Source organism: Schistocerca serialis, chromosome 2 (genome assembly GCF_023864345.2).
Source record: "Schistocerca serialis cubense isolate TAMUIC-IGC-003099 chromosome 2, iqSchSeri2.2, whole genome shotgun sequence".
NCBI classification, from domain to species: domain Eukaryota; kingdom Metazoa; phylum Arthropoda; class Insecta; order Orthoptera; family Acrididae; genus Schistocerca; species Schistocerca serialis.
Window position 1 is genome coordinate 608,590,549 of NC_064639.1, and position 15,941 is coordinate 608,606,489.

Below are 15,941 nucleotides of genomic sequence, written 5' to 3' on the forward strand. Positions count from 1 at the left end.
TAGCAAGGCTACCCAAAGTCACCCAGCGTGAAATCCCTCAACAATTTCGTCAATAACTGTGGAACTAACACGAGCTGCCACGCCTAGATCAGTAAGGTCGTGATTCACAGTATATTTAAAAGAGGGACTGACCTGATTAATATTGGTCTTTAGAAATCTATGCTTGTTGCACCTAATTTTTTCTTTTTGTAGTAACAAAAGGGAATGAAATATAGATAAACAGCTGGGTATTACAATTGCAACACCATGGAGCTGACATGCAACAAATGTCAGATTAGCATGAAGCGGGTCGCTCTTCCAGAAACTACACTGAAATGTCGGTCTGTTGTGAATGTATCCCTTATGTAAAAAAGAAACATCTACCAGGACCTGTCGAAATTCAACAGCATCAGGGTCGTGGCCCATGGAGATCGTGGTTTGTTGTTCCACGATATTACTTCTGAGTTTTGTCAGAATCCGACAACTGTTAGGCAGATATGGAATCGATGAGTTCAGAAAAGCCGTAGTGCCAGACAGGATCTCAACGGCTACACGTGACTAGCGCCCGAGAGGACAGATATATTGTTTGCTCAGCTGTGCAGAGTTGCACATTAACACCACATATCTTGAGTCAGTAAATGGGCTTGTCTGCATGAAGACGAGTATCCATACGGACAGTGTGACGATATATGGAGCACAACAGACTGTCAGCAAGGTGACCATTTTCGTGGCTTCTCTTGACGCAAGGCAGAGGAAACGACTACCATTGGAATGCCCGACGACAGCGCTGGACACGAGAGTGGCACCACAAAGTCTTTCAGACGAGTTCTCTAGTTATAGATACAGCATCACAATGGACGTAGGGAAGCTCGGGGCGGAACAGGATACTAAATTTTAAAAATTTATTTAAAATAAAGGAATGCAAGAAAACAGTTCTTAAATGTGTAAAAAATCACCTTGTAGAATAAGCTAATTTATCTTACCTGAAAATCACTTAAAACTTATACGTCATGTATTTTTTACATTTTTTCAAAGACATACTTACATATTTCCCGTTCTGCCCCACCCACGGGGCAGAGTAGGGTAAGGACCGTTTTTATGAAATTTGCATAAACGTCGAAATTATCAGGATCATCACCTTAAAACTAAGACATAAAGTTGTCTGACGAATAATTTATAGTAAGGAATATCGAATCTTCAAAACAATCGTTAAGAATAATAAAATATTTTAATGACATTTTGAAGAATGTACAATTTTATTTAATGTGTAATACCAAGTTACTGTTGCTGTATTGAGTCGCATTGCTCGTGCACCAAATGTATTTTCTGTCTTCCGAATAGGGAACATAGGACGCCTAGAAATAGATCCCACCCAGCTAGACAAGTTTGCTTGCCAAACCTGTGCGGCAAGCCTTTTCTTTCTGGTAGCTGATAGGCTAATAATCCGAGCCCGAGATATTTCATCGTTGGACCAAAAGGTCTACTCTCCGTTGACTTCAAGTATGCATTTTGCTCTGTAGTGAACACATTTTTAAATTTCCCATCTGTATTATGAACATTGTAGTTACGATTGTTCTTAGCTTCATCAAAGAATTTTTCCAGCTTTTATTTGAGTATATTAAACTCCTTAGACGCTTTTAATACACGCATTTCAGAACGTAAGACGACTGAAACTGACATTTCCATTGATTTAGTATCTTACTACTGCCTATCAGTCTCTCTAATGTAAGTTTATACCATCTGGACAAGCAAGATGAAAAAGAAATTTGTAGTTCAGTATCTACTTTGATCAAAACGAAAGGACAAACGGAACACTATCCCATTTTGCCCCATATCATTCCTCTCCAAGAGCACATTTCAGGTTACCAACTTTTATGGGGCACATTAACTGACGGATTTAAACGTCTTATGTAACTGACGTACAGCGAATGGCATGCACTTTAAGAACAGTGTATTTAAGGGCGTACAAGTAAGAATTAATGACTTGTCTTTCGTTTAAATTCGCCAAAACTTACAAAAAACATAACTGAACACATTTAGGACAACTGTTCACTTAAAAGTCGCACGCCAGCCTAAGTCACAACCGCTGTGGCACCTTCCCTTCTTTCCAGAGACAGTTACATACCACTACAATACATTGCAGAACTCTCCAGTCTAGAAAACAGCATAACTCCGTTGTGTCCCGCTATCCCGTTCTGCCCCGAATTCCCCTGTCGATGCGCGGAGGTTCCAAGAGGAACGAACGTCGCCAGTATCATAGCCGATAATTTCGACAGCAGGAGTTACATTTCTGTCGTGTTAAGGTTGGTGACTGTGCCCATCTGTAATGTCAATGTGACTTTGTCTTCTAACAAGATAACACAATCCCGCATGTTGTCTGTGCTATCTTGACCTACCTCGATACAGAGGGTGTTCGGATGTTGCCATGACCAACAAGTTCTTCATATCTTTCACCCATTCAAAATATCTAGTGATCGTATGTTGCTGACAAATTGGCACGCCAGCTGCTACGACTGATGAACTCTAGCATAGAGATGGAGCAGCATGGAATGAAGTAGGGCCTACTCATATCCGTCAATCACCCTCAGTCTGACGCGGCACCTAGATCGGCTGCTGCCAGAAGTGGCAGCTTTGTTTATTATATTTCTCTTGCTGTACACCCTAGACCACTTTCAGGGTTTAATCACTCAACCTTCCTCCTATATTGTGAACGCAGATAAACTGAAATTTCGCTATTTGGTATTCTTCCCGGCGTTTCAGTTTTAATGTCCAGCATGCACAAGCTTACATTACTTTTACGTTGCTTGAAAAATAGAGTGTATTGTGTTACAAATGTAATTTTGAAAAACGCGTTTAAATGTTTGCAGATTCGTTTAAATTGGTCTCCACAGAAGATCTGTTCAATTGTTCTGAGGGGCGTGCTATACCTCTGTCCCTAGTGTGTGATTTCAAACGAGACTGTCTGAATGGAGAAGATGAACAGTTCTGTCGTAAGTATAACCAGTGTCTTAACTCTCAGCAAGCAGGTATAGATCTCAAATAAACTGAATCACTTTCTTTTTTTTAACTGTCCAAAGTGCAGCAACTAGCAGTTTATGTGCAGAATCTTAAAATTTTCTCTACATGACAGCTGGTATAATTGTCTCAGAACAAACAACACTTTCTTCAACGTCGACAGTATTTTGGCAGATAACTGTAGCATAACCCTGAAGTTTGCACAAAGAAGGTACCTGCTGTATTCCCCACACTGACACAATTTCTTCTGCAGCCAATCATAACCGTACATTGCATCACAAAGACCAGGCTCCTTCATTTATTTATTTATTATTTACATTTCTCTTTGCGTGTGGTCATAACATGATGATTTTTGCGAACGTCATATTGTTTACAAATTTGTTGTACATATATTTCTGTACAAAGGTCAAATACATAACTTACTCATCTGCAAAAAAGTACATAATGATAGAGCTTCGAATTCCTTCATTCAATACAGACATTCGTTTATAAGAAAAGATTTGAATTTTGTTTTAAATAGATCCACAGTATGTATTCTCATAGGGTTCCGGTAATTTGTAGCAGCACATTGAGCCACTGATATATGGACTGTGCTCTGATACTTATAATTTGGCTCTTTCTCTATAATAACTGTGCTTAGTTCTTGTGTTGTGGTTATGCACATCACAGCGTTTGGATGTGTTATCCTGATGGCTTACAATAAATGATGTATATTGGTAAATGCACACAGCGAGTATACAATGAGATATTTTATTTTTGATAGAGACGTCACTACAAGTCTCCCTGTATCCCTTAAGATGTTTCAGCGTAAGAATTCGCTTTTGTAGCACCAGTTCAAGTACAGATCAGTGGCACGCCCCTACTTATAAACGGGAAAATCGCCTCATAGTATACTGTCTTCACTGTTTTATTACACGAAGTTTTAGACAGCTGGATAAGCAAGTATAATGCACTGTTTATTTTCCTGGATAAAAAGTAACATGGTTTCCCCTTTGAAGACTGCCATCCAAGTACAAACCAACCAATTTACAGTCTTCATTGTCTCTACACGAAATTCCATAAATATTTTAAATATTTCCTACACGTCTGTGGCATGCGTTGCTTACTTTGAAATCCAGTAACTGTGATTTGGTGGTACGCACTTTAAGAACTTGGATATTAAAATATTTAGTCGCTCTGATGTCCAGCATGTTGAAAAATGTGTTATATACTCCGCATTGTCACCGTAAAACAAGAGAGAGGTGACACCAGCACACGAGAAAAAGAAATGATCCCAACATTGATCCCTGCAGCACGCTCTGCATTACTGTCTCAGTCATAGACTGAATCCATTACAAGCGCCAGCAGTATTTTTGTCGCAAAGAACGCAAATGCGTTTTTTAGTACATTTGTGGATCCCGTGTACAAACTAAAATCAGTTGCTGTTTTCTCGTGACATGTTTTGATATCCTTGAAAATCGATATTTTTGTTATTGTGACGGTGCTTTTGAGAAGGGGTCGTATTATTTACTATGAATTCTCATACATAATCCTTAGTTCGGAAATCAATCTACAGAAAATCATAGACATTTAGTAACATTCTGATTAGCCATGCTCAAATGTATGAATGAAGAGTCTCGCGGCGATAACACTGAATAAAATGTTCTCGGGTTTCCAACCGCGTCAATTGCTTAAAACTACACGAGCTTTCGGCGAAGCACTCCTTGGCCATTGTCAAGTGGTATGACTGCCAGTGGGCTGTTGGTGCGCCCTTATATGCGCTAGCTGCCGGCTGTGACGTCACTGGTGCCCGTGACATTGCCATATATGGACATGTTTTGAGCCGGTGTTCGATGTATCCTCTTCAACCGCGCGATCGCTGGATCCCACGCAGCGCTGAGCTCCAAGCCACCGTCTCTATTCAGGGTGTTTGCGGTAATTTTTATTTCAATAGCTTCCTTTATTAAACTTCCCCAGAAGCCGTGAGTGCGAGCCACGACAGAGGTATCGTCAAATTTTATGTGGTGACCGTTTTCTAACGCATGCTCAGCTAACGCAGGTTTCTCTGGGTAGCGTAGGCGATAGTACCTCTCATGTTCTTTTGTGCGTTGTTCCACAGTGCGCACTGTTTGTCCGATGTACTTCTGGTCACACTCACAAGGTATTTCGTAGACTCCAGGTGTTCTGAGGCCTACTGCGTCTTTAACTGGTCTCAGTAATTGACGGATTTTCGGTGGAGGCCTGAAGATTGATTTGATCTTGTGTCTTTTCAACAGGCGGCTTATCTTGCCCGACACAGAGCCACAGAATGGCAGCAAAGCAAGTTTCTTTTCCTGCTCTTCGTCGGTGGTCTTATTCTGATATTTCCCAGAAATCACTTCTTTCGCTTGATGGGCGCTGTAGCCGTTATTCCTGAAAACCTTGCGTAGGTGGCTCAATTCATGGGGCAGGTTATCGTCGTCTGATGATGCACCAACGTTTGTAATACTGTGCGCTTATGTGCTGGATGATGATGGCTGGTGGCATGCAGATACAGGTCTGTGTGGGTGGGTTTTCTGTAGACGCTGTGGCCAAGGCACCTATTTCGTTTACGATGGACAAGCACGTCGAGGAAGTGCAATGCATTATCAAAAAAAATGGTTCAAATGGCTCTGAGCACTATGGGACTCAACTGCTGAGGTCATTAGTCCCCTAGAACTTAGAACTAGTTAAACCTAACTAACCTAAGGACATCACAAACATCCATGCCCGAGGCAGGATTCGAACCTGCGACCGTAGCGGTCTTGCGGTTCCAGACTGCAGCGCCTTTAACCGCACGGCCAGCAATGCATTATCATTTTCCACCTCCGTGGTGAACTGGATATTACTGTTGATGCCATTGAGATGTTCCAAAAAATTCGTCGAGTTTCTTGCGTCCGTGTGGCCAAATGATGAACGTGTCGTCAACGTATCGAAAGAAACACTTCGGCTTTAATGGCGCAGTATCTATGGCAATATCCTCAGAATTCTCCATGAAGAGGTTCGCAACAGCTGGAGCCAGTGGGCTACCCATTGCTACGCCGTCTGTCTGATCGTAATACTGGCTGTTGTACCTGTGTAAGTAGCACAACTGCTTTTTTGCACATCTGCGGAGGGCTAATTCTTAGCTGAAAACTTGATCCTATCGTGAAGGAGTCCTACGAACTTCGTTTTGGGTGTAAAGTTGGCGCCTGCGAGTGGAAATGGGCTTTCAACTACGCTGTTCCACGTGTGTTACCCTACTGAGAGGCTCGTCAGAAGTATCATGTCTCCCTTTTTTTGCTGATTCTATGTCTTGGAGAGAACAACAACATATTATTAGTTTCGTCTCACAAGAATAAAATCACCTCAACAATAAGAAAGAATTGTGCATTAATCACCGGTACCAGTAGCTCCTAAAAAAAATCCGAAAATGATTGACGATGAATACACCGACGAAAGCGCGGAAGACGGAGAAGGATACGTGTATGCTGCCCCAACATTTCAACAACGTTGTTGCCCACAGTGACGGGTAAGATCATGCTAGTACCACCTCTACAGGTGAATTATGATTAGTAACTTAACAGGAGGCTAAGGAAGGTAGAGAGATGGATTCCCGTCATTTCTTTCCTGTTTTCTGCCGTTCCCTTAGTTGCTCTAAATTCGTGGACGTATGTACCGTCTATACAACCAAATGAAGGCAGTTTGCTTATTGCCATACGCGTTTCGCTTCCTTTATTTGGGAAGCACCATCAGTGGCCTGAAATACATGTTTCCTTTTATACATACAATAAACGTATTATGTGGTAGATATAATATTCTGCTATATTACATTTTGTCGTGTTTTTGATTGTTTTTTAGGTTAGAAGCAACTTTTGTAGCATAAGTTCCGTACTGTGAATGTGTCTTTCGGTGTTATGATTTCCACCGAACGATACATTCATAGTACGGAACTTGTGCTACGAAAGTTACTTCCAACCCAAAAAACAAGAGAAAACACGACAAAATGTAATATAGCAGCATATTATATCTACCACATAATGCGTTTATTGTATTTATAAAAGGAAACATGTATTTCAGGCCACTAATGGTGCTTCCCAAATAAAGGAAGCGAAACGCGTATGGCAATAAACAAACTGCCTTCATCTGGTTGCATAGACAGTACATACCTCCACCAACGGAGAGATGAATTCATTCATATCAAAGATGTTTGGGCATCCATCAGAAACAACAGTGGCCAACTTAAAACGTTATCAATTAATGAATTAAACTTAAAGACATTTTCGGTAAAAGAAGTTGATGGGTGCATACACAAATTTAAAAAGATATTTACACTAAAACCTTAGGCTTATGTACACGCCGCGTAATTATTTTACTTCAATTACGTGTCTCGTTAACTACATCGAAAACAAAGTGCGAATTATGATGAATCAATTCCGATTCCCCCCCCCCCCCCCCCCACCCAAATAAAACAACAATCACCAGCCATTATCTTATATCTCCTGAAATTACTGTTCTGTCATTTAGTAACAGCATCGTCCACCTCGATAGCGAGTCACTTTTCGGCACGCTTGTTTACGACGTCGCCGCGCAGCTCCTCGCGGTGTTGTTCACGTAATTCTACCGTCTTAGCGCGCTGTGTTTCCTTCGACAGAGAATGGCTAATGCCCACAGAAAATCGACACTGAAGATTAGCTTTGCATCTGACTCTGCCGGTGGCTGCCTTGCAATTATTATTTATGATGACCAGCCGAAGACACGCTCGGAATGAGGCAAAGAAGGACACCTCCGTTCCTGCTGTCTGCAACGCAGAATCACACAGTTACCGCTTGGGGACCTGCTGGCCACGACAGCTCCGACGACGCTACCACTGACGTTTGCCGAAGTTCTGCATAACGACCCCCGGCCGCGATCACCACTGGCTCCTACTACTGCGACATCGTCGTCTCCGGTAATGCCTCAGGCTGTTGCGGAAGGACCGGCGCCTTTGCCTCCTCCTCCCGACGTGTGCATTGGTGAGCAATCTCTGGGACAGGGGACGGCCCTTGACTCCATGGTTGTGACTACCGATGCTTTTGTGCCCGACCATCCGGATCCCCAGGCGTCTTCGGACACTGAAGATCACGGCGCAAGCAACGGTCGCCGAAGAGACGTCGGAAACGGCGGATCGCCCCGTCTAACACCTGCAGGACGCAGTCTCTAGACGATGAGGATCACAATTCTCAGGTTGTTGCCCCGATGGACGATTCCGTGGTGGAAGCACCAGTCTGCACCCCGTCAGAGGTACAACCATCTTTGCATGCACCAGACGCAGTCCCTATGGACGTTGAACAGCAGCTGAGCCAGCACCACTCTTCCACCGCCGACGTGACGCCGCCATCGGACTCCACAGGACGCACCGGACGCACACCATCCACGCACCTTTGCGTGGTCTGACGATGTAGACGACGAAACACCCTCTGTTGGGACAGCAGTGAATGCTGCTGCTCCAACCCACGACTGCTAATCGACAGGGTTGCTGGATGAGGATGTGCAGCCTACTGGGACAACATTGCTGTTCGCTGCTGCTCTTCGTGCCGCCATGGGCGTCCCAGTAGTCCCAATTCCACGGCAAGCTTACAGGATTGGGTCCATCAATGTCAACACTATTGGCACTCCTGCCAAACTACAATTGCTCTGTAAAATGTTGAGGGCGTCGGACTTCGATGTTGCCCTTTTGCAGGAAGTTCGCTTGGCTACGTTTCCTAATATCTATGGCTATGTGTCCTACCTCACGCCGTGTGCTGACGAAGGCAGTGGGACAGCTATTCTTTTAAAGTAAGGCATTGAGGTAGACGACGTGATTTACCTACCATCGGCCAGGGTTTTTGCTGTGACTTTCCACGGTGTCCGAGTCATCAATGTTTACGCTCCGTCGGGCACGGCCAAGCGACAGGAACGGTCGCTTCTATTCAGAACAGGTCGCTCCTTTGTTTGTAGACCACTACGACCATATTATACTTGGCGGTGACTTCAATTGTGTGTTATCCCAGAAGGACCAACACCCCCATTGCACCACATACCAGGAACTCAAGCTGCTCTTGCATGAACTGAACCTCACCAATACTTGGCAACGCGTGCATGGTGATCGGCCTGGATATACGTACGTCACCAGCCATTCAGCAAATCGTCTTCACCGTGTCTATGTTTCCCAATGAATCGTAAGTGCCACGCTCGACGCTGAGTTATGGCCTACCGTCTTTTCCGGCCATATGGTCTACATTTGCACTGTATCGCCCCAGAGGTAGAAGGCGTGGCACGGTCGAGGCCTGTGGAAGCTGAATGTCACACATCTCAATGATCCCGAATGCAAGTAGGTCATAGAAACGACGTGGAACAACTGTGTGAGACACCTTCCAGTGTATCCTTCAACACTCCGGTGGTGACTTGGCTGCACCAAGCCTGCTTTGCGTAGTTCGATGATGACTTACGGTCGCGACAAAATGCTGAGGCAACGACATACCATGGAATACTATTTCACAATTCTCCGGGAACTCTCAAACCATGCCCTCTCTGCTCAACGACAGGTTGAAATTCAACGTATTAAGGTGAAGATAATTTCTCTTATGCGTCACCGCCTTGAAGGCACAATAGCACGCGCAAGATGTCACGATTGTGTACTACGAGAGCCCCCGTCCATGCATCATATTATTCGAGAGAAGCAGCGGTGTCGGAGAAAGCTGGTCAACGCCCTCGACATGCCAGATGGTCGTCGATTGACGTCCCAGAATGACACCGTAAAAGCCTTTGTGAATCACTACAACCAGTTCTATGCAGCAGAGGACCAGAACATAGCGGTAACGACTGATATCCTCTGTTCCTTGACGGGTACCCTGGATGAGGCCGCTGCGGAGATTCTCACAGCGACACTTAACGTCTGATGACGTCGCCGATGCTCTTCATAAGGCTGCAGCGAATAAAGCCCCAGGTCCAGATGGGTTCCCGCTGGAGTTTTACCGCACATTCCACGACATCACGGGCTAACGCTGGACTGCGATGTATGAAGAACTGATGAACCCTGACCTTCCCCTCCCACCCGAATTCGTAGAAGGCTTTCTTATCCCGGTCCCCAAGCCATCGGGAGGTCGGGGAGTTGGGCAGTATCGACTGCTGACCATGTTAAATTGTGATTTCAAGATTTTTACCCGGATTCTTGCCGCTCGCCTTCGGCGCGTCATTCCTCAAGTCATCTCTCTGGATCAAACGTGCTTTGGTGGTGTCAGTAACATTCAGACGGCACTCAGCGACTACCGTGACGTCATAGCCCTGCCCCACGACCTGCCGCCGTCGCGGTGCCTTAGTGACAGTGGACCTTGACCACGCCTTTGATAGAGTGAGTGACGCCTTCCTAGGAAGCGAACTAGACGGATGGCCTTTCCCCACCGGTTTATACACATCGTCTTGAGGCTCCTCCAAGGTTGAGGTGCCACGTCGCGAGTGCTTGTCAATGGCCGTGTGGCGGGCCCTATTAAAGTCAAGCGGTCGTTCCGTCAAGGACGTCCGCTGTCGATGCTGCTTTTCGCCATCGCCCTTGAGCCACTGTTACACGGTTTGAGGAGCCAGCTCACAGGGATAACAATGAGGGGGAATGCTTTCATCTGACGCGCCTATGCAGATGACGTGGTGTTCTTGGCTCTATCGGAGGATGAAGAGCGAGAGGCACTGGCATGGATCAACTAGTACGGTACTGCTGCGGGCAGCCGTGTGAACCTGACGAAATCTAGTGCTGTGTCCTTCGGTAGAGGTCTTCCAGCAGAGAGTGTGGCTCCATTGCCATTAGTGGATAAGCTCAAATGTTTCGGGATCACCTTCACGCATGATATATAGCGCACGATCTCATTTAAGTATAAACGCCTGGTTCAAGCTATCCGCGCGAACGGTCGTGGCAACCTCCTGAGAGTATTGGACATGATACAAAGGGTGGATTTTGTTACCACTCATCTAGTCTCGCGACTGCCCCATTTAGCACAGATTTTACCGATGCCAAAGGCAATGGCACATAGGCTTCAGGCGGCATGCGGCTACTTTGTAAGCGCGGTTCTTATCCTCAAAGTCCGCTACGGCACGCTGGCACTCCCTTCTCGAGATGGCGGCCTCGCCCTTGTCCATGTCCAAGCGAGAGCAGCTGCCCTTTATGTAAGTACGATGGGTAAGTCGTGGACCCGCCGCCGAACCGGATTATCGGAAAGCCTGATTGACGAACTGACCCCTCCCTCTCGAGTGGCACCTGTTGCAGTAGCCAAAATTTCTTCCTCGCTCTCACATGTCAGGGCCTTTTTCATCGAATACAGTTATGTCCATGCCGACTTGTCTAGTACCAGAAAGGCTACCGCACGTGATGTTTACCGCCTAATGATGAGAAATCATACTAGGAATGGTGTTTAAAGTCGACATCCTACGATCTCATGGCCCGTGGTTTGTCGTTCTGTGTACCAATCCTCCTCGACACGAGCACTCGTGCGACCTGGTATCTGGTCTTTAATGGAAAATACATGACACAACTTCGTCTACATGCCATAAAAATGACAGATTCGCCGCTGTGTCCTCGTTGTCACACGCCTGATACGGATGAACATCTACTGATGTGTGGATCTTCTGCAGAGGTGTGGCAGCTGATTCAGATGATGCTTGCCTTTCTTCTACGTACGGCTCCCCATGCCATTACACCGAAATCTCTTCTGTTCCCACATGAGACATGCTTCCCACGTACGAAGACCAATGCTGTGATCTGGATAAAAGGCCTCTCGATCTCTTATTTGTTTCATGAGGGTGATAAGCGTGTTCTTGATTTTTGGACGTTCCTGCAAGATCGCTTTACTTTTCTCGTGCACCATCCGCGATACCGTCAGTACTATGCCAACTTTTTGGGTAGTGCCTTCTTCGTTCCCCTCTGCAGCTGAGGTGACCCAGGTATGAGAAGGTGATTTCAGTGAGATTGTGTAATACCAGGACTCGATCCAATATATCGGCAAATGCAATATTCTTCGTGAAGACGTGCCTGGAACATGCCTGACTGCCTTGGGATTCAGTGTGCGTCTACCCACAAGTTGGCGGGACGCGGATGACATTTTGTCTGTTCTGCCAGGAGGGAGTTTTCTTTAAATTCTACGATTCCCTTTTTATTTTGTTTATTGACGGTAATTATACTTAATTGTTTTTCGCCTGGAGGACGTCCTTTGTGATTTCAACAAATATATAAAAATAAATAAATAAATAAATTAGTATGATACATGATCTGAAAACAAAAACCTGATATCGAAAGAGTATACTCATTTACATTTTCAAGAAATATTTTTTTTATTTTATGCAGAAGGCCGTCATTTATTTAAGAACACCAGAGATTTTTATTTTCTTTGTCAAAAAGAAACATAATTCAGTTTTTGAATTATTTCACCAACAATCACACCGTGTTACCTGATTCCTTATATAGTTCAACGTTTGTGACCTCTTAAAAAAAATAAAAAAAAGATAGCTGAGTGAGTGGTCAGCGGGTCGGAATGCCATGCTAAGTGCCCGGGTTCGATTGCCGGCTGGGTCAGAGATTTTCTCCGCTCAGTGACTGTCATACAAGTCGCCGAATTTGCGTCAACTAAAATGACTTGCACCAGGTGACCGATCTACCCGACGGGAGGCCCTACCCGCATGACATTTCATTCCAATAATAGCATCATTCTAAATGTATATCACGGTTCCAAAAACTTGTCTTTCTGAAAAAGACTTAGGCTTGATAGCTTCTTAAATTTGCCACTACTGTTTCTGATGTGAGATCATACAAACATTGTTTCCATTTTCTATTACAGTAATGATATTAGTTCTCCTATATAGTGTAAGGATACTGTGATCGATATCCTTACCAGTGAGCTACCTAACAACTTGCGCCGGCTGGGGAACCTTAGTATCCAAAACTTTTCGTCGTATCGCACTTTTACGGCATACAGGGTAACCTCGTGTAGCACCGAGACGGCAGCGAGAACATGCGGAGTCAGTATCGTCCGTTCACAAGGAGATGAACGAGAGCTCCTAGCCGGTCGGGGTGGCCGAGCGGTTCTAGGCGCTACAGTCTGGAACCGCGCGACCGCTACGGTCGCAGGTTCGAATCCTGCCTCGGGCATGGATGTGTGTGATGTCCTTAGGTTAGTTAGGTTTAAGTAGTTCTAGGTTCTAGGGGACTGATGACCACAGCAGTTAAGTCCCATAGTGCTCAGAGCCATTTGAACCATTTGAGAGCTCCTAGTTCAGAATCGGCAGAAGGCTGCCAGAACGTGTTTCGTATCCGGCTGCTGCCAACCTCAGCGATCTAATACAGAACGGTGCACATGTAGCCTTTGGGAAGTGATCGTTGTACCGTGTTGTGTTGTGTCATAAAGTAATACATCTCTTGATGAGTGACGTAACGGTTTCTACTCTTTCCATTAATTCCTCGGAGAAGGACAAGATATAGTACTTTTCAAGTGGAGCTAGAGAACTATTTAATAATGTCGCTGAATGCTGCGAGCAGAGACAAAAATTAAGTTTTGCTCCACCATCTCTCCTTGACAGTGAGACGTACAATGAGGTAAGCAAAGCTACTTGAGAAGAATTCGGAATTAGTGCGAAGATACTCCCGGGAAGTCATTAGAAACTCTCAGCAAAAAGAGATAAATTTCATTTCGAATTTTTCAGGTCGATAATACTTCGAACTGCATCCCACTCTGAATTACTCTAAAATTGTCGTTTTGTTTGTGTGTGGGTGTGTGTATGTCTGTAAAAGCACCGTTATTTATATTAGAAAATTATGGTACTGTTTCTCTTACTAGGAGAGGTCCCCAGGGGTAGGATCATAGGCGTCTGGGAGGGGTGACAAGACGGGGCATTTGCCCCCATCCTCCCCCCGCCCCCCCCTGGAATCTGGAGTACAGAGTGTTTATGCATTACAGAATTATAATACATGTATAGAAGTGATTTACCGTGATTCCACAAAACCTCTCGTTTAGCCAGTCGCAGCATTCGGATTCCATACACTAACGGATTTCCGCGACGGGCCAGAATCGCGGGTCAGTGCCGCAGATATCTCGCAGATGTCTGTATCTCCGACGGATATGACCCGTCGATCTGAGACCGTTCGTTTCCCCGCCCTTCGGATCTAGCTCTCCGATCTCCCCACAGACCGAGCACGTTCGTATGTGGGAGCAAATAGCAGGGTTTTCGTGATTTATCTGCGGACCCAAGACAGCCGATCATGCACGACGGGCCAGAGGCCATGGGCGACGGATTTTAGTTGTCACTGGGTCTCACCGCAAGCGAATTGTACAGTGCGACCTTTCATAGGCATTTTATTTATTGCAGTACATTTTCGCACTTTAAAAGTAATTTATATCTTCGAGAGAAAGGAAGAAAATTGTGGCAGGTGCTGCATATTTGAACTTTTGCAAAGTATATTAATTCGTAATACCTGTAAAGTAAGGGACATAATACAGTTCTGGGTAATTGCCCACAATTATGAACATAGTACAAGAAATATTTATTGGTGCTCACTATACTGTTGCTTTATACAACTCATCCCCTCTCCGCCCCCCCCCCCCCCTCACACACACATACTTTTTATGCAACTGTAAAGAAACGTACACATTTCTAAGACTATTTAAAAAATTATTGAAGTTATTTTATCTATCTTTGCAGCTATAAGAAAATGTGTAGTTTTCTCACCAAATGCGTTTCGTTTTATTGAAATCAAGCATTATCAGTGGTCCGTAATGAAACATCTTTTACAGTATGGCTTGCTTTCCGTATCTAAAGACATTTCGTTTCAAAAACTATTGGTGTTACTTATACTATGTCCGATTTTCACTCATATCAGGAAATGGTGTTTGCTTGCATGTTTTTGAGGTACTTCCTCGGTGCAGTACTGTTAGTTTTTATAACACTTTGGTCCACAGTTGGAATACTGATTAGAAATGTTTCAACCATCACTTTGTGTGCCATATATTTTACGTTCATGTTTGCTGATCATTCATCTGTCAGTTTTCACAAACAAGGTGTTTCATGGTACAGTTGTGTAGATTTACCAATGTAGTCATTTTTACTGTACTTGTAGGAACTAAAACTTAATGTAACCTGAAAGTCACACTGTCATTAGTAGCGCGTTTTGTGTATCACCTACATTTGCTTCTTTTCAGAACAAAGTGAAGTTTACAGTCACCTCGCTGACATCTTATTGAGGCTGCATATGCGACAGAATCCTGAAACAGTTAACCAAGGAATTAAGGACAAATCAAGTCAAAAGCTTATGAAACAGCACATTCTCAGTATAAATACAAATGCATGATTTCTTCATTTACCTTGTTGAAAAGACACACTAATCCTCATTTCACCAGCTATGGTTTCTTTTAAAAATTACGTAATTCTACCGCAAAAATCTGCGTTTCGTTGCATATCATGGTAAATAAAAAAGTTCCGCTTGTCTACCACATGGCAAAATACTCTTATCTCTGTGTGCTATCAGTTGCCAAAATCTCGTATCGGTATCTCAAACCGTTTCTGAGATATGGGGAGTATTATGAATATTTCATTCTAGATTTATCGCTGGCGCCCGAAGTCGCGAATGGGTCTGATACATAACAACGATTTTCTCGCGTTCAGTGATAGATACAGACAGACCTTCTGCCAAGACTACAGTAAAAATTAATATGTTAGCTAAATTTCATACGCAGCTAATATGCACCAATCGCAAATTCATGGCGACTCTCATTTTTCATTGCAAACTTTTGGAATTGTAGGCAATGTGTTACTTACAGACGAAACATCACAATAACTGTGCCCATTAGCGAAGTGGTAGGCACTTCATCATGAAGCTGACATCTATAACTGACTTCAAAACCATTTGTTTGCCGATTAGTTTCCCTAAAATCGTCTGAGCAAGATAGCGGGGCAGCCGACATGAGCGCGCCGTTCTG

At 44.3% G+C, this 15,941-nt stretch overlaps 1 protein-coding gene across 1 annotated transcript in view; it reads left to right on the top strand.

Annotated features, from left to right (window-relative positions):
- LOC126456274 (G-protein coupled receptor GRL101-like) overlaps window positions 1–15,941 on the top strand; it is a 490,877-nt gene that overhangs the window by 247,824 nt on the left and 227,112 nt on the right. Inside the window, exon 9 of the mRNA XM_050092026.1 lies at window positions 2,847–2,969. Within this exon, the coding sequence (XP_049947983.1) occupies window positions 2,847–2,969 (123 nt within the window). The remainder of the gene's footprint in view (window positions 1–2,846; window positions 2,970–15,941) is intronic.